At 40.2% G+C, this 19,178-nt stretch overlaps 1 protein-coding gene across 2 annotated transcripts in view; it reads left to right on the top strand.

Annotated features, from left to right (window-relative positions):
* The window catches only part of Exoc6 (exocyst complex component 6), a 140,267-nt gene that overhangs the window by 88,776 nt on the left and 32,313 nt on the right, over window positions 1–19,178 (top strand). For both annotated transcript variants that reach the window (XM_052713882.1, XM_052713883.1), the window contains one exon: window positions 9,637–9,778. In XM_052713882.1, coding sequence (XP_052569842.1) covers window positions 9,637–9,778 — 142 coding nt within the window. The remainder of the gene's footprint in view (window positions 1–9,636; window positions 9,779–19,178) is intronic.

The raw sequence follows: 19,178 nt of genomic DNA, 5'->3' as shown, positions 1-19,178 counted from the left end.
GCTGTATTTGCCTTTTCTATCTCTAGTTGTGTGTCCTTGACAGCCAGAATAAGAGCTAGTACATGTTTAGATACTGAAATTTCTTCTTTCAGTATCTAGGGGACAACCTAATTTAGCATGTAAAATGTAAATGTTTCTACATGCACTCTCCCTTTTATGTTGTTCTGTTTCCTGATTGGTCTGTCCCAGCTCTCTTGCCTTACCGCTGTTTGTGCAAACCACAAGTACAGATTGTGTTTTCCAAAGCATGGCCTAATCGTACTTTCCATTCAAAACTTAAGAGTTTTTAATTGTGCTAAATTAAATAAAAATTCCGTGGGCTAGCAAAAATAGCCTTTCTTGATACTTTTCTGAATACATTGCTCAATTTGTGCTTTATCCAAACTGGCATGTTCATTGTGCCCTGAATCTGCCTGTCTTGGCCTCATTTACAGCTCTGAAATGCTTGGATCTTTTCCCAGAGTTCTCTCCGATGCTGCCTCTCTCACACAGCGTTTGCTGATCACACTACATGAGGTTACCCCCCCACCCCCCCCCCCTTTTCATAGTTTGCCTTCTATGTGTACTGTTTGTAGACACTTCTTTCTCTTATTAGAATTTTGTCCCCGTAGGAGGAAATGTGTCTACTCGTCTTTGTATTTTCTGTAGTTTCAATGCAGAGTACTTGGTAAGCATTTTTAATTAACTGTAAGAGAAATAGTGAAGACATGGATTACGTTAAGTTCTTTCTGCAGGTCAGCCAGGGCTAGAGTGAGACCCTGTGTCAAGAAAACATACCTAACTAGAAAATGCATTTCAAAACTGTGCATACTGAATGCATTTTCCTTTATGTGAAGAATATGAATATTTAAAGCATCTCACTGCCCAAATGTGCAACACCCCACGAGCATAGCAAAGTCTTTTTTAAGACTGTGTCTTGAGTTTCATTATGTGAAAGCTTCATATCTGTTTATCTTTCTGACTGTGGTAGTGCCTTCAGTGTTTTCACTTTTCAGTGATTTCTGCTCCTCCATAGGGAAGCACTGTCCTGTCACAGACACACCTAGTACACGGGCCACCGCAGACCCATGACTGCCTCTTTGTTTAGACATCTCATAGGGACTTCAGGGCTTGCAGCACAGACCCCTGGACGTCTAACTAGGCACATGCCACGTGCGGATTTTGGTGCTTTCCCAACCTTCTTGGTAGAAAGGTAAACAATCCTGTTACCAGGGGTTGGAAACTAGTTTTATTAGAAGTTGTATTGCAGAAAGGTTTAAAATTGTGTGTCAAACGCTGGACCATTCTGAGTGCCTCTACGTGCCATCCCTGAAAGACACATAACAAACTCTAAGCACGCTAAGACCATGCAGCCATTTCAGTGTCTTTGGGAGTGGTGAGCTGGCCGTCTGTCTGTGGCGTTGTTCCACACGTCATTCTGTAGGCTATCCCTAGGGGGAACAGAAGGATTACCTTGATCACCCTCCCTGACTTGGGTGTGCATGCACATGTGTATGTGTAAGAGAGTATGAGTGTGTGTGTGTGTGTGTGTGTGTGTGTGTGTGTGTGTGTGTGTGACTGTATGTGTGTTTATTGGTGATTGAACTTAGGGCATTGCCTGTGCTAGAGAAATGATCTGCTATTGATTTTCTGTTTTGAGACACAGTCTTGCCAACTTGCCCAGGCAGGCTTGATCCTCCTGTTCAGCCTCTGAATAGCTAGGATTCTAGGCCTGTGCCACCAGGCCCAGCTTTCTTCATGTGTGTGTTGGTGCTGTTGTTTTAATTCATATTCACTCTTCTCTTAATACATTTCACTTATTTGTTTTTTGTGCATATGGGTGTTTTGCCTGTGTGTGTGTCTGTGCCCCCATGTGCCTCTCCAGCCCTCATTTACTCTTTCAATACCCGATCTTAGATCATCAGATTTGCTCCGCTGCAAGTGACTGGCAGTATCCACATCAGCACTGTTCCCTAACCTAGGGCTTAGACTAGGGATGTTCCCTGTCCGGAAAGCTCTTGTCATCTGGAATAAGCATATGCCAGGGCTTTGAGAATCCCCAATTCGAGGGGACTGTGATGCAATGTAAGTTGTTTCTCCCCGCCTCCCAAAGAGACAGGGTTTCTACAGGTGGCTCTGGCTGGCCTGGAACTTGCTCTGTAGACCAGGCTTGAACTCAGAGATTGTCTGTCTCTGCCTCCTGAGTGATGGAATTAAAGGCATTCGCCACCCACCCAGCCTGTTTTTTCTTTTTCAGACAGGGTCTTACTATTTAGCCCTGGCTGGCCTGGAACTTCCAGAGATCCACCTGCCTCTGCCGCCCTAGTGCTGGGATTAAGGTGTGCGCCACCACCGCCTGGCTTTTTTTTTTTTTTTTTTTTTTTTTTTTCTCAATACTGCAAAATGTAATTGAAAACCATAGACCTTTCTGGGAGTCACTTCATGTCAACTGCAGCAAAGCCACATTGTTAATGGAGAAGTGGGTGTTCTGATTGCATAATTCACTGGTGTGATTTTGTCCTTGTCACACCATTTCAGAGACTATGTCATTGAAATGTGCTTCTCAGCATGTGAAGACCCACTTGTGCTAGCCTCTCAGTAAATCCTTAAAAAGTTGAAACTTGGTGAGCAATGGTGGTATATGCCTGCATTCCTAACATAGGTGGAGATAAGAGGACCAAAAGTTCAAGGTCATCCTCAGCTGTATACTGAGTTCAAGGCTAATGTGAGCAATGTAAAACCCTGTTTTTAAAAACCAAAAAGAAAGAAATTGAGAGGAGTGTGAGGGCAGGTCATAGGACCCCTAGGGAAGAGGAAGAGAGGTTAACAGAGAGGGGGAAGGAAAGGTTGAAACCTAACAACCGTGTGCCTTTTTTGTGTTATTTTTTGAGACAGGGTTTCATGTAGCCCAGGTTTGCTTACAGGTTGTTAGCTAGCTGAGGATGGTCTTGAACTCCAGATTTTCTTGCCTCTACCTCCCAAGTACTGGTATCATAGTCATGCCCCAACACACTTAGCTTGTATTATGTTTTCAATTATGACTGTGCCTATACCAGCTACTACATCTATCAGTAAGCTGCCTTGGGCTGACATTTGTCTAATTTACTGATGATCATATGGAGCTACTTCTATAATATAACCTGTTAATGACTTTGGCAACTTCTTTGGAAATTTTAAATTGTAACATCAGTGTAAAATAGTGAATTTCCATTGCTATATGTTCCTGGAACACTGAGCTGTATGCTTACACAAAGAAATATGGACATGGCCCTGTTCTCAGAGAGTTTCTGCTTTGATAATGGTTTCTTGTGTGTTTTAATTTTCAACCTAAATATTGGGATTATATGGATAGCAATCCATGGAGTTTATTTAATGAGCAAAGGAATTTATTTGGGGGTTAACTCACAAGACAGAATAAAGGAATTTGTCGCAGGATCCTGGGAGGGTGATGCACGGTCCAGTGCTGTTCTCCGGCGAGCTCTGCCCTGCTCCGTTCCAGCCTTCAAAACCACAAGGTAGCCAAGAGACAGCACTTACGTGCATCCTAGGTCTTAAGGGTCCCCCAGCGGCCACGCCCCAGGGGCGTGTACCTCAAAGTCACAGGCAGGTGGAACAGTTAGCTGCTCCCTCACTGGAGCGGGGCTTCAGGGCAGGGCTCAGACAACCACTCACCACACCTGAATGCCCTGGATTGACAGTCCTACTCAGTGTCATCTTCAGGGAAAAATGAAGTGAATCTTCTCCTATTTGGTTGGTTTTTTGTTTGTTTGTTTGGTTGGTTGGTTTTTAAAATATTTGCCAAAGGATAAGAGTTTTTGGACCTAGTAATTAATCAAGTTAAATTCTCTATTTAAGGCTGGGCATGGTGATACATGCTTGTAATCCCAGTACTGGGGAGGCAGAAGATCAGGAGTTCAGACCTTCTTTGGATATGTAGAAAGTCTGAGGCCAGCCAAGGCTATAGGTGACCTTATCTAAAATAAATAAATAAGCAACAACGACAAAAATAAATCCAGACCAAAAAAAAAAAAAAAAAAAAACACCCCAAAACAGAAAAACCCCACCTTCTTCCATTTGTTTTGTAGTCCAGTGATTCATAGCTTGGAACAGGAGGAGTGTTTTCTCTAAACTTTGACCTTTCAAGACTTACTTAATGCTTCCTTGCCTTCTCTGTCTGGGACTGTCACAACAGCAGCAAGGATGCCTTCCAGAAAACTAAATATGTGGATGTCGCATGCCCTTAAAGTCCACATTCAACACTTTTAAAAAGGTGTATTGCCAAAGCTGGGTGAGCCATGACTGGGATGTGGAGGGTTTAAGAGAGATAGAAATGTGTGTGTATTCCAGGGGATCACCGTGGGAAAATTTGTTTCCATTTAAGATAATCAAATTTATTTGATTCATATGTCCCCTCCAAAAAAGCAAGAATTTATGCTACAGTCTTCAAGTCTTTATGAATGGTGAGCAGTAGAATAAAAGTAAGAAGGTTTTTAAAAGCCTAAGAAGAGAGAATGAGAGTCTGTGGTTGATTGTGGGGACTGGGTAAGTGATGTAACCAGTTCTTTCAGGGATAAAAATAGCTGAAGACAGAGAGTGAGTGTGAGAGAAACACAGAACTGTACAAGTGTTGAGGGTGCTGGGTATGTTAGATGGGTGTATTTTGATAAACTGTGGGTATTTTGGCACAGTCTCAAAAACCTGTCTTCAAGGTAGTATTAAAATCATTATTAAAACTCACTAAAGAATGTCATCTTGATATTTAAACCTTTATAACTCACACATTCTTTATTATTGGGAATTTGAGTCTGGGTTATTGGGAATTTGAGACATTTTAGTGTGTTCACTTAGAAAATGCACTAAAACCTATCATAATGTCTAAAAGGATGCATTGTGATGTCATCTTGAGGGGATTTTCATATTCTGTACTGTTTCTGGGCCTTTACATTTAATAACATTTTTATAGTTGAGTAAGATACACTTTTTATGCAGCAAAACTTCAGGTCAGTGGTTCTTTTTTTTTTTAAGACAGGGTTTCTCTGTGTAGCCTTGACTGTTCTGGAAGTTGCTCTGTAGACCAGGCTAGCCTTGAACTCACAGAGATCTGCCTGCTTCTGCCTCCAAAGTGCTGGGATTACAGGCATGTGCTGTTACTGCCTGGCCAGGTCAATGGTTCTTAAGATACAAATGGAAGAGTTAAAGTAAAATGTTTCCTTTTGGATTATCTCTCTATATTTTAATTAATTTTTTTTATTTCTAATTTTAATATTTAGTCCAAAAAGACCTGATTCTCTTAGTCTATATATTTTAAAAGATTATGTATTGTGGCTCTTTAGGAAACTGTCCAATTCATCAAAACACTTTTCCTTTCTTTTTGTTTCTGAAAAGCTTACTTTACAGTCTCCTAACTGAACTTTCTATATCAAATTAAGAGGTGTTGCATGTGTATATAATAGAAATTTGCCGTTTGAACGGAAGCGCTTTAAAGAGCAAGGCCAGAATGACGAGGTTCACTTAGCAGTGTGAGGTGTGGTACCCTTTGTTTTCTTTTCTCTCCCAGGCTTTGAAAACAAAACTTGATACTAATTTAAAAAATTACACAGTGTCCAGTATATTTGTCTCTCTGTACGTTTTATGTAAGTTTAAAAATAGTTCGTTCTTCAAGATGTGTGTGTGTGTGTGTGTGTGTGTGTGTGTGTGTGTGTGTGTGTGTAGATATTAAAAAAAGGAAAATGGATCCTTCTGGGGTTGTTAAGGAGGAGTAGACCATCATAGAATGGTTGTGATTTGAGATTTCAAGAGGGTATTTTTACATCATATGTACTTGTGAAAATGAAAGCAGCCTTGAAAAAAATGCTTTCAAATAATTACTGTTGAAATAAAAACTTTCTTGTTAGATCTGTGAAATAAGAGAATGGTGACACAAATGCAAACTTCAAATAAGAATCTAAAGTACCAAATTAGTTTTTAAGTTTTCGATATTTCACCCACTATGATCTTAGACTTATGAAAACAGTACTTTGAAACCAAAACAGTTTGAGCCGTAATCTAATGAAATGTGTTGTATTTGTACTGCCAGGTTATTTTATATTTCAAAAGAAACAGTATCTGTAGCCTAATCTACAATAGTAAATTATTTTGGAAATTTGGCTTGACATACAAACAGATGTGTTTTCTTGATTTCTTTCGGCTGAGGTTGGTGGTTAGTGGCTTATTGTTCTGTGATTGGCACTGAAAGCCTTATTTCACAGCTTGTAGTAGGAAGCCGTTGGGTAGAGAGTGGTTGTGTTCCACAAACGAAATGCAGAAAGTGTCAATCAGGCTCTTACACAGGTTACTCAGAGAATGAGTTTTCTTACTGATTTCACTAAATGTCGCCTCATGCTGTCTTTGATTGGCATAGCCTGGCAGGGAGGATGGATGAATCTGTCACCAGCTAGTTAATTGTGTTGCTGGTCTCAGTCTGACATCAGGTCTTTGACTCTTAAATGGCTCAATACAAAACAAATTAGCAGATTGTAGTCATATTTCTCATTCTATATGCTCTGACTTTGGTGAATGCAGTCCATAAATCATATTGACTGACACACAAGCAAATGATGAAAGCTGCCTTTGAGACGGACGTCCAGAGAGCAGACTGTGAAGGTGCCACGGAAGGATGCATATGGTTGACCCTGTGGGAATTTCCTAGGAGCCAAATGTCTCTTTGCCACAATTGTTCTTAGAAGAAAAGCTTTGGGGTAATGCAAAAAGGATCTAATATGTCAGCAGATTCTCTTTTACAAGTCCCTTTGAAATATAAGAAGTTTGTCTAAGGGTTTTCTCTCTTGGCAAGTTGTTTTTCAGAAAAAAAAATTGTTAAAGCAGGGTGAAAAACTGTAGTCACCTTTTTTAAAGTTTGGCAGGTGTTTTTACTTATTGAACTTTGTGTTGTTAAAGAGAAAGAAAATGCTAGTAATGTTGCAAGTAATTTTTCAGATAAGGGCAGGAAATTTTTGATTGCTTAAAATATATTAAATGTGCACTGTTTCATTGATTAGCTTGGCTTTGTTATCATATTCATACCTATTAAAAGCTATTTTTTAAAGACAACTATGAAAGTGTTTACATTTTTTGTTTTAGGATGATGCATTATTGTGAGAGTCAATGTTACTAGTTATAATGGTGTTCAGGGAGTCTGTTACTAGTGTTCAGGGAGGGATGTTTGGGTTATTAAAATGGGCCAAGAGTCTTAGGCATGAGATATCAGTTGCAAATATGTTTTTGAGTGTGTAAATATTAAAGACATATAAACTTTTCTATATAAAATAAGTAGATAAAATTTAAGAATGGTTCTGTACATTCTGAAATTAGAAAGAGGACATCTAAAGAATAGTGTATAATCTTATAAAATATAAGCTTTTAAAAATTTCAACAATCTGAACCTTGATAGTTTTAACTTAAATTTTAATGTATAAAAAGGAATAATTCATTTTATTTAAAAAATTTATAATTTTTTATTTTGTAAATCTTTAAAAGTTTTATCTTTGAGAACAATAAGCCTGTATTCAATATGCCTAATCAAAAGAAGTTTAAACTGAAGACTTTACTGTTATAAATATTACTTAGCTACAAAGCAAATTTGCATTTGTATTTTCATTGCCTGCTTCCACCAGATATGGAATAATTTATGCTCTTGTCATCATATTTGGCTCCAGTACTGTTGTATAGCTATTTTTGTCTCTGAACCTAAATTAAAATAATACCACTTATAACGTATGGAATACTTCTGTACGAAGTGAGTGAAATAATTTTTGGACAGTTTATTAATCTGCTTTTTCAGCTGGTACGTTGTTGTGGAACAGTATAATAGAGCTGAATTGATAGAGAAGTACATTAGGCTAAGAATGCAATTCTTCCATTAAGTCAAAATAACATTTCCATGAAGTATTTGCAAGCCTGCTACACTGAAATTAAATGACATGGCGTTGATTTCTCTTTTTTCTGCTTTTATTTCCCTCCCATTCACATTGATATTGTTCTGCTTGGAGAATGGAGCTGCATGTCTCTCAGACTAATTCCTCCTGGGTTTGGTGCCTTTTGAGCATGCTGGGTTTTTCATTGTTTGTTACATTCCTCTTTTGGCAATTCATCAGCATCTGTCAAACATATTGTTCGCATTGGCTTTTATCTCTGGGGTTTTGATTGAGAAATTAACACTGCATGTCAGATGTTTAGCTTTCTGCTATGCATAGTGCCTAAAATGCTAAGCACCCATAAGCAGTTTGGTCCTAGTCTGATTTGTAATGTGTAATTTAAAGAACAAATATTCTAATAAGTATGAAATTTATTTATTTTCCTTATGGCCTTTCATATCAACTGTACATAAACATTTTTGTATTACTATATTGTAGCAGATACGTTTGGAAGATGATTTTTATGGTTTTGTTGCTCTATTTGCTTTTGTGATTAGTAGGAAGAAAAAACAATTATCAGATATCACTGGGTAAATGTTTGTTAATTGAAATGAGAAAAAACATGGCATGTCCTCTGAAAATCATTATTTTCCTAACCATAATTCTAGTCTTTGACTCTCATCATGGGAATCAGCCCATTACCTAATCATATAATCATTTGAGGACAGCCTCCCTAGAAGGGCAACACTGGGAAACTTGGACCTAAAAGAGTTTATACTGTTAGACATCTGCTTCAAATGCGGAAAGAAACTTCTTTAAGCAGTTCTTCAAACTTAAGCAAGTTATAGATGGGGTGTGGTGGCGCACGCCTTTAATCCCAATGCTCAGGAAGCAGAGATCTGGGTGTTTAAGGCCAGCCAGGTTTATATAGTGAGTTTCAGGCCAGCCAGAGCTACACAGAGACACCCTGTCTTTAAAAAAAAAAGAAAGAAAAAAGAAAAAAAGAAGAAAAAAAGCAATCTATACTAATTGTGATTCAGCTGTGTAATCTGTAAGGCGAACATTAAAAAACTGGTATTTTAAGAAATTTCAAGTAAGACTGTCAGTGAAAGTTCATCTAGAACTTCTGGGGCTTAAAGTGAATCATGTATCACACTGAAAGAAAGCCGTGAGTGTTAGTTTCTGTAGTTACGTGCAGCATGAATTTGATTGAATAGAAACGAAGCTGAAGTCAGTGATAAGCAAGCGCTTTCCCCCACTACTCACTGGGAAGCTCTGTGCCGAGGAGAAGTGAGGATCTGACTCAAAGTGTGTTTTGATTTAGGGGTACAGTTTAAGTAGCAGGAACAAGAGCAGCTTACATTACACTGTTAACTTCTTTTGTTCTGTCTTAGTTAAACATACAAAGGAGAGCTTAGGAGGCTCTAATAAACTGTTTTGTCAGTATGGAAATTTAATGTAATAAATGCCATATTTTCATGTGCACTTAAAAGTGTCACATTATTTCATGAGATCTGAAATAAGTTTTCAAAATTTATAGTTTTCCTCTATGCAATTAGCACTTTAATAGTATTGTATCCTGAGAAAGATGAATTTTAGTTCTTAGGATATAAATGCACAGCCCCGTAGAATAGAAGCAGAAAGGCCGACAATCAGTATTGTACCAACAAAAAGAGTGCCCTGTGTACAATCTTGTGATATTTTATGATGTATTTCCATGCTTGCTTGTTTGTTTACTTTTGATTTGGTTGTTTGTTTTACATAGGGGAAAGTTGCCCAAACAGCTTGCATGTCAGCCTGCCAACATCTGTCAACATCCTTAATGCAGATGCTACTGGACAGCGAGTTAAAACAGATAAGCATGGGAGCCGTCCAGCAGTTTAACTTAGATGTCATACAGTGTGAATGTAAGTACATATTGGCCAACTCTCATGCTTTCTCTAGAAACTTACATTGAAATATTATGGAAAGTTGTATATAATAGGATAGCTTGACAAGGAAGAAGACCCAATTTAACTGCACTTTTGACAGATTTAGAAGTAAAGCCAACTCCTTCTCAGGAAGAAAAAAACTATCTCAGCTTTACATTAACAGCCTCAAAGAGCTTCACTGAAGTGGTGTTCTAGACCAAGGTAACTAAAGAATTGATCTCTCCCCTCTGGTCATTCTTGCCACCTCTCTGGGACTCTGCTAATGCCTGCTGTAAATGAGTGGAACAACCCCAAGCTTGTCCTTTTTACTTTTCCTGACCATGTAGGTTATTGCTTGGAAGGTGATCTCATGACCTTGTGCTCCAAATGGTGCTTCTCCGGTTGTTTCCTCACCCTGAAAGGTTTTCCAGCCCCGGCAGCTGTGGTACTCCTCTACGTCATTCTGTTTGTATCACAAGGTTCACATCTGGGGTCTAGTGTTGGCATTAGCTGATGAGCTTTAGGACTCGAGTTAGCCTCGTTCTCCGTGCCTCACATCCGGGTTTATCCAGCCTCCAGCCCTAACTAGCAGGCTAGAGAGCCTGGCGTCATTTTCAAGCAGTGTTCTCAGAGGGATGGTGAAAGCCCCTGGCTGACAAAGGAGCCAACACCTCCATTGACAGTTGACAGTCAGTGGGCCCCAGGAAGATGGCAGAACAGTTTCCAGGAGTGGGGATTTACAAAGTGTATTATTTGAAAGACTGAAAAAATGTCAGCAGCTTTCAATAAAGGAGAAATAATATGTTGGGTTTTTTCCCAGCAACAAATATAAAACATTTGTGTGCCTTCTGTGCATAGTATATTCTACTGGGAGAAAAAAAAGTCTGCTTTTTCCTAGAAAGTGATTCTAACTGTATTTTACCAGAAAACTTCTATTTTTCTCAAAGTAAAATTCTCGTTTATAAAATATTTATTTTGTATTTATAAAACTTTTGGACCCAAAAATGTACCTTTTAAAATGTTTCTAAGCTCAGATCAATTATCATTCTCCTTCTACAGATCGTTTGCTCCTCTCTCCAGCCTCTCTTTTTCTCTTCATCCTCCATCCCTTCTCTTATACTTTAACTTGATTTTAATGAATATACAAAGTAGCAGATTTCCTCACAACATTTTCACACATGCTGAGTTTTGGTAGACAACCCCCACATCAGTACCCCCTTCCTACCTTCCCCCTCCCTTGGACCCTTCTACCCCAACATTGCGTTTTCCACCTCCTTTTCTGGTACTGGCAGTTGAACCCTAGGTCTGGCGCAATTCTAAACACACATCCTACCACTGAGCAGCGCCCCCAACTCAAACCGGTTTCTTCAAGAAACTGTGCTTTGAGATCATTACAGTCTGCTGTTGCTTATGTCAGTTTTACACAATTATTGCTTGATGCATGTTGTGTTATTTTCTTCAGTGTGGCTTTACAATAACTAGGTGTTTGGCCGGCTAGGTGGCTCATTAGGTAAAGGGACTTTGTGCCAAGCCTAATGACCCGAGTTCATCCCCAGAACCCACATGGTAGAAGGAGGAAACCAGCTGGTACAAGTTGCCCTCTGACCTCTACATGTGTGCTGTGGTGTAAGCGTGTGCACACCTTTATATACCCACACAAAATAAATAAGCATAACAAAACTTCAGTAATAATTGGTAGTTAGACCTCTGGTTGGGTTTGCTTGTGTCTTCTTGGTTACATATCTTGCTGAATGATGGACGTTGCCGTCTGGGTAGGCATCTTTCTGGTGTCTGCTCTTGCTCTCTTACTTCCCTGGGAAGGACTATAGAAAAGCACGCACTCTGCCCCTCCCAGGCATTGCCTCACACCCTCTTACAGATACTCCCTTCTAGTCATTCCTTTGGGCGTTACTACGGGCACTTTTTTATTCTCTCAGAGAAGACCAAGAAAGGCATTGCAGTCTGGTGTCAGGTGTGAAGGGCAGATCCTACTCTGCTGGGCTGAGTCTCTGGCACCGGAAACATGAAAGGAAGAGATCGCAGCGTCATCATTTCTACTTCCGTTGTGGTTTCACCTTTGATTGGCTCTGCTCTTTAAAGCTTATCATGTGTAACTGCTGTAATCAGTATTTTAAATGTTTTTCTTGGCTAAGTTTCTCTTTCCTTTTTGGCATTTTTTTGTAAATTTATTGTGTGTGTGTTTGTGTGTATGTGTGTGTGTGTGTGGTGGTGTGCACGTACATGTGTGTTCACATATGTATGTTCATTTCTCATGGTGTGTATGTGGAGATCAGGAGACAGCATGTAGGCGTCAGTCCTCTCCTTCTACTGTGTAGACTCCAGGGATCAAACTCAGGTCATCAGGGTTGGTTGCAAGCATCTTTGCCTGCGAAACCATTCCACTGGCGCCCTGTAATCATTACTTCTTAATATAGTATCACAGACTCTGTACTTACTGAACAAATATAAATTGATTTTTTTGTGTTTATTTTACTACCTCCAATGTTAAATATTCTTTTTGAAAAGGTATCTTTTAACTTTAAACAGTGAGTTTATAGTATAATGACTCTCCCAAACTCTTTCTGGTAGAAAAATACACCTTCACCCACTCACAACTTTTAGTAATTGTTATGTGTATTAGTTGTGTGAACATGAAACTTTCTCTATTATTATAAGTATTTTAAGAGATTTCAAAAAATAAGTTTTATCATGTTTTAAATAATCATTTTTAAGTCTAAGGGAAGTAGTTTTAAAATATAAAGCTTATTTTCAACATTAATGCAGTATATAGTTTTTCTACATATTAGGACAGGGAAAGAAGAAAGGTACGCAGGAAGAGGGATTTGGCTGGATGGGGGAAGGCTGGAATGCATAGTAAGTTTGTGGCAGTCTAAGCATCATACATTCGCCTAGTATATGAAGAAGAAATACAGGTAGTCCAGATAAAGAATCTTAGAAGCAGAACAGTCACTGGACTCCCACCCCCAACATGGTCACAGCACACTTGCTCCATACTCCTGCTCCGTGCTGAGGTCATTGGCACTGGTCACAGGATCAGACCTGGAGCTGCGTGCTGTGCTCTGCAATAACCCCGCTGTGTGGTTGTCCAGCCCTAGTTGAACATCTGTTTGAAGGATAAACTATACTTCAGGAAATGTGTTTTCATGAGCTACACTTTGCTCTGTTGGTGGATTATACTGACCTGAAACTACTTGCTCTCTGAACTTCTCTTAAGTGAGAAGTTCTGCCATAGGTCTGTATTGTGCCTTTGGTGGAAGATGTTCTCACCAAAAGGAAAACGCCCTTTAGAGCTGTCTTCTTTATGTGCGTTAGAGAAAATTAGCCGTTTCCCTTGGACTCAACTCCTCCCACAGCACGTGGCTGTCCAGGTGAAATACAAACTAGATGTCAGCTGCCCCATCCTCCTGCCCCTCCTTTGGCCGTGGGTGCATGTGAAGTAGACTGACAACTGTGTATAGCATATCTAGAGTCAGGCACCAAACACAAACCTTCATCCCTGAGTTAACTCTGAACACCGCTTTTTATCCTCCAAGTGTTCTTTCTACCCGTTCGTTTGACTGTCTTCTCTTCATTGGCATTGTCTGATGCCTTGGGCTAAGGATGCCTCTATAAGATGAAGTTGGACTGTCAAGTACACTGTTCTGTATTCTGTACTTCATTAACAAAGCCCAAACTGAAGGACATGGTGGCACATACCTATAATCCTGGCACTTGGGAGGCTGAGGCAGGAGGATTGCCACAAGTTTGGCCAGCTTAGGCTACACAGTGACACCCCCCCCCCCCCCCCCCCCCCCCCCCCCCCCCGCAATGTTTTAAAAACAAACAACAATGAGAAAAGCTCAGACTATGCCTTCTTTGTGGCCAGTGTACTGTGAAACAATTGAAGCTTGGGCATTCTAAAACCCATTTGTAACTGGGGAGCTGGCGTGGTCTGCAGGCGTGAGGACTTGGACTCTTACTCCAAATAAGAGCATTGAGAGAAAACCATGGGGATGGTGTACGAAGACCTTTTCAGTGTCAGATTTCAAAGGAGCTGAGTGTTGCTACTTTGTTTGGGTCCCCGGAGTTCTTCCACACCTACTAGTGTCTCAACTGTCTGATGGAGGGTACCTTGCTGAGGTTTACTTCCAAGAAATGGAGAGGACTAGATAGGACTTTGTGTCAAAGTGGAGTGGTAGCTATCCTCAGGCTTGCAGCCCTCTGCTGCCAACCACCTGTGATCTCATAATACAAGTCAGAGGCAAGCCTGCTAACTCCAGATCGCCCAAGCAGCGTTGCTCTATCACCAGGGAAACCACTAGGTGGTGCCCTTAGTCATTCCTTCTTACAATGCAGCCACACAGGTACTCAGCCTACCCCAAATTTGAGTTCCAGCTAGCCATTTTAATTTCAGATTTACCGAGAAATTTGTGCATACACATGTGTGCACACACACAAATAAATAAATAAATAAATAAATGTTAAGAAAATTTTTCATAAAATTTGACAAAATTTTAAAAGAGAAAAGGAGAAGAAATTGAAGTTGGCAAGTTGACCTGCAAATTGTCCTCTGGTGTACATGTGCGCGCACGCACACACACACACACACACACACACACAGAGGGAGAGAGAGAAGCACAAATGAATGTAAAAAAAGCTTAGGCCGTGGTGGTGCATGCCTTTAATCCCAGCAATGGATTTAAATGTCAGATTAATTTAAATCTCGTCTCCAGAGCAAGTGCCAAGACAGACAGGGCTATACAGAGAAACCCTGTCTCAAAAAAAAATAAAAATAATAATAATAATAATGTCAAGTTAGAGGTAACAAAGATTATGATTGGTTTTTTTTTTGTTGTTGTTGTTGTTGTGTTTTTTGTTTGTTTTTTGGTTTTTCAAGACAGGATTTCTCTATGTAGCCCTGGTTATCCTGGAACTCACTCTGTAGACCAGGTTGGCCTCGAACTCAGAGATCTGCCTGCCTTTGTCTCTGCCTTCCAAGTGCTGGGATTAAAGGCGTGCACCACCACTGCCTGGTTTAAGATTATGAAACATGATATTTAGAATGGCCTTCTTAAATTTTTTAAAATTTATTTCTTTATTTTACATCCCAACTGCAGTTTCCCCTCCCTCCTCTCCTCTCCTCTCAGTCCCCTACCCCAGCCCCCATCCACTCCTCTTCCATTTCTGTGTAGAAAAGGTTAGGCCTCCCATGGATATCGACAAAACATGGCATATCAAGTTGTAGTAAGACTAGGCACCTTGCCTTGTGTTAAGGCTGGTCAAGGCAACCCAGTACTTTTTTAAAGCTTAGAAACTATATCAAAATATTTTTTGAAGACTAAAATTATTATGTCCTTTGAAAACATCTTTAAAGACATAACTGAGTAACAAAGGTGATAACATAGTAGAGACCCCTTTATGGGGCCATGAGTCAGTATTAATGGCAACGAATTGTCTATTACTATGAATTCCTCCATTCAGCACATATTTGCTTACTATTTCCTCTACACCAGACTCAGGATATATAAAGGTAAAGAAATCTCTGCTTCCCAGGAGCTTTCTGTTCAATGGAAGAGCTCAGAATTTCAGTTTTGTTGAAGAATGCGTTAGGAATAGTCTCACCCACTCAGTTATTCTGATATAAATACCCTAAATATGTACACAGTATTTTGTTTTTACACTACCCAGTGGCCACATGTGACTGTTCAGTTTAGATGAATATGGAATAAAACACTTATCAGTTCTGCAGCACAGTTACAGACTCTGTCCGTCATCACAGGCGGTCTTCTGCTGAACCACGCCATTCTAGAACTAATCAACATGTTAACGACAGGCTCTGCCCCTGTAGAATTTCTTGCTTGTTTCTTTCCTCTCTGTTCACTTATTAAACTTTCATTGCGCGTTTGTTATTTAGGTGATAGGAATTAGGAACGAAAGCATGATTCTTACAGTCAGGGGGTTCATGGTTTCATGGGAAAACTCAGACAGATAAACATTAGAAGGCTGCAGAGTGGGCACTGTGGTAGGATTCATGCCGGAAGTTCCAATGAGAACACAGAGGAAACGACTTACAATCTCCGGGGATAATGGAAGTCTTCCACAGAAGGTGATGATTGAACTGAAGGATAAGTAAGAGTTACACAGGTGGAGGGAGAAGAATGCTCCAGGCAGGAGGATCAAAGGCATTAGGAAAAGAGACTGGTGTATGCAAGGAAGTCTAGGCACCCTTGTTTGGAGAGAGTTTAAGGAAGGTCTTAAGAGATCAGACCAGAGAGGTAGGCAAAGGCCACTTTTCAAAGGCCTTAGTCTTGTTTTGCTGTGAGGGTGATGGTGAACCGTTAAAAGATGCTAAACTTTGAAATGCCCAAGTAACAATTACATCTGCCGTTGATCACTAGAAGAAGAGGAGAGAGAAGCAGCCAGCAGAGCAGACTGGAGCGTGTAGTGATCCAGGCAAGAAACAGTGATGGCTGGAGCTGAGAGAGATGCCTGAGACTCAGGAGAGATTGTAGGGTTGACTGTATTTGAGTTTGAAAGAAATAAAGGAAAAAATATGAAGCTGCCAGTCAAATTGAGTAGCCTGTTATTACAAATGTTCTCTATGTTGCATGATTTGGGATTGCTCAATCACCTTCTATCCCTAAAAGATCTTTGAGAAAAAGCCCTGAGCATTATAAACTGCTGTTTTGTCAGTGTTGGTTAAATTCTTGTGAGAAAACAGACAATAGTGAGAGGCTGAATACTTAATCAGATTCTGGATCAATGGATCAAGTGCCAGGATGCCAAATTTAGCTGTGCAGTCCTGGGCAAGTCATTTTACTTTCAATTCTTCTATGCTGTAAAACGGAAGAGCTGGGCAGCTTTTAAACTGAGCTGACTGTTGGGGATATTCAAAGTGGGTGTCTCTCTGCTTGGAAGATTTTATAAGAAATTTATCATTCATGTGCCCTGTTTGCCAAAGTAAGTTGTTAGAATGATCAAAGCAGATGGTATATGAGAAGGTGTTTTATGATCTGTAAAATTGCTATACAAATTTATGATATTATAATTTTGACACTAAACTCTTGGATTTAATGCCAAACCAATGAACTTTTAGCTATCATGTCTTAATCAGGAATTGAGGGGGAAGGAAAAAATGACAGATTCATTTAAACTTGTGGTGCCAGGAACCTTACCATGTCTTTGTACACTCCAGAAAACTGTTCCACACCAGTCTCTTTCCCCGTCCAGATGGTTTTCAGTATAGAAAAATTCTGTAGCCAGAGATGGTGGCACACACTCGTGATCTCCACCTGGGAGGCTGAGGCAGAAGACCCTAAGTTTGAGAATTAAGTATATTACAGTTACAAGCATGATTGAAATTGAGCTGCTTTCTGTCTTATAGATAAAATTAACGTGTCTTATAGGAAGGCCTTATGTGATCCTAGGTTTGTTTTTGCTTTTGTTTTTTAATTAGAAGATGCTCATTTTACTTTAAGATTTTTACTTTTGGTGTATGTAGAAGTATTTTGTCTGCGTGTGTGTGTGTGTGTGTGTGTGTGTGTGTGTGTGTGTGTGTGTGCATCATGTACATACCTGTGCCATGGAGAACAGCAGATGGGGGCTGACCCCTGGACTTGGAGTTAGAGATGGTTGTGAGCCACCATGTGGGTTATCAGAACTGAACCTGGGTCCTCTGCAAGAACAAGTTCTCCTAACCTGTGGGCTAGCTCCTTACCCTCTAGAAGACCCTTATTTTTAACAGGCTGTTATAGTTTTTCTTATCAGTCTTCAATTAAGGTCTAATAGGAGTAGAGAAACTCGGTTATCTGGGACATAATAAGGAGAAGTAGACTTGCCACTGTATGATGCATGCCATTTTTCATTGTTGAAAGTGCCATTGACAGGAGTAAATTAGCTATCAAGTGAAAAGTGGCTAGATCTTTTCATTAAGACCTTGTCTTCTGGTGCTAGAGGGCCCAAGAAAGGTGAGTTAATCATCAGGTTCATGTCTTTACCTGACCCGAGCAGAGAGCCAAGAAGTGTGTGTGTGAGTGTGTGTGTGTGTGTGTGTGTGTGTGTGTGTGTGTGTGTGTGTGTGTGTGTGTGTGTGTGTGTTGTGGGGAGTGATGGTGCCTCTTGGTTAATTATGTTCAAAAGGTACACATATCAAAGTGATTAAGTGATTTAACACCCATTAATCAGCCAGGTTTATTTGCATTGGGTACACCTGGTTGCTCCGGAGGCTGAGGCAGGAGGATCACTTGAACATACAAATTTGAGCCCAGTCTGGACATGTATGGAAACACTCTCTAGAAAAAGAAAAAAGAATAAAAGAAGGTGTGGGCAAGAGAGATGAGAGAGAGAGAGAGAGAGAGAGAGAGAGAGAGAGAGAGAGAGAGAGAGAGAGAGAGAGAGAGACTCTTGAGTGAGCCATGGTTTGTGGAGAGGCCCTTGTCAACATCAGGCTCCCTCTTGATTGTGACCCTCCCTGTGGGAGTTAATCAGCTGACTTACCAGCTCAAGAAGAACAGAGGAATAATATTAATAAGAGAGAAGAGAGCAAGAGCAAGAAGTGAGGGTTGGTGTTAAAACTATAAGAAAGAATGCAGAATATTTAGAAAGGCCAGACAGAATAATCCAGATAATTCTGAACTTTTTTTTTTCTTTTTTCTTTTTTTTTTTTTTTTTGGTTTTTTTTTTTTTTGGTTTTTCGAGACAGGGTTTCTCTGTGTAGCTTTGCTCCTTTCCTGGAACTCACTTGGTAGCCCAGGCTGGCCTCGAACTCACAGAGATCCGCCTGGCTCTGCCTCCCGAGTGCTGGGATTAAAGGTGTGTGCCACCACTGCCCAGCAATTCTGAACTTTTTAATGCAAAGAGAAAATAAAAGATTTTAGTGGTGTTCCAGAGAATTATGAAAAAGTTTTGGTAGTGGTGTATTAAAAAAATAAAAGATGAATACGTTCCACAAAGTGCTGAAACACAAAGTGGATACTTGAGTGAAGTTAGTATCTCAAGAGACAGGAACTTACTCTGAACTTTGTAGTCCCCAGAGATGGGAGGCCAGGTAAATTAGGCTGAGTTAAGTTTTCGTTTGTTTTTCAATTATTTGAGTCTTTCTAAACTATCGTTTTGTACAAAATCCGCTAAACTTAAGACTTGGTTTTATCGTTCTAAGAACTGCATAGGCAGAATTATACATAGCTTCTAAGTACTGGCTTGGTTAAGTTGCATGTGGAGATTCCACAGTGTGTTAAGAAAACTGAGATAGTAGTGTGTGTGTGCGGGGGGGGGGGGGGGGGGGGGGGGGGGGGGGGGGGATGGGGGGTGTGAGGGGGGGGGTGGTGGTGGTGTCAGAGACACTTGTGCAAAGATGGTGGAATTGGGCAGGCGAGGTGACTTGCAGGTCACCTGACAA

Source organism: Peromyscus californicus, unplaced genomic scaffold (genome assembly GCF_007827085.1).
Source record: "Peromyscus californicus insignis strain IS unplaced genomic scaffold, ASM782708v3 Scaffold_4__1_contigs__length_199733344, whole genome shotgun sequence".
Taxonomy (NCBI): Eukaryota; Metazoa; Chordata; class Mammalia; order Rodentia; family Cricetidae; genus Peromyscus; species Peromyscus californicus.
Note: the sequence above shows the minus strand (reverse complement) of the source record. Positions and strands in the feature narration are given on the sequence as shown.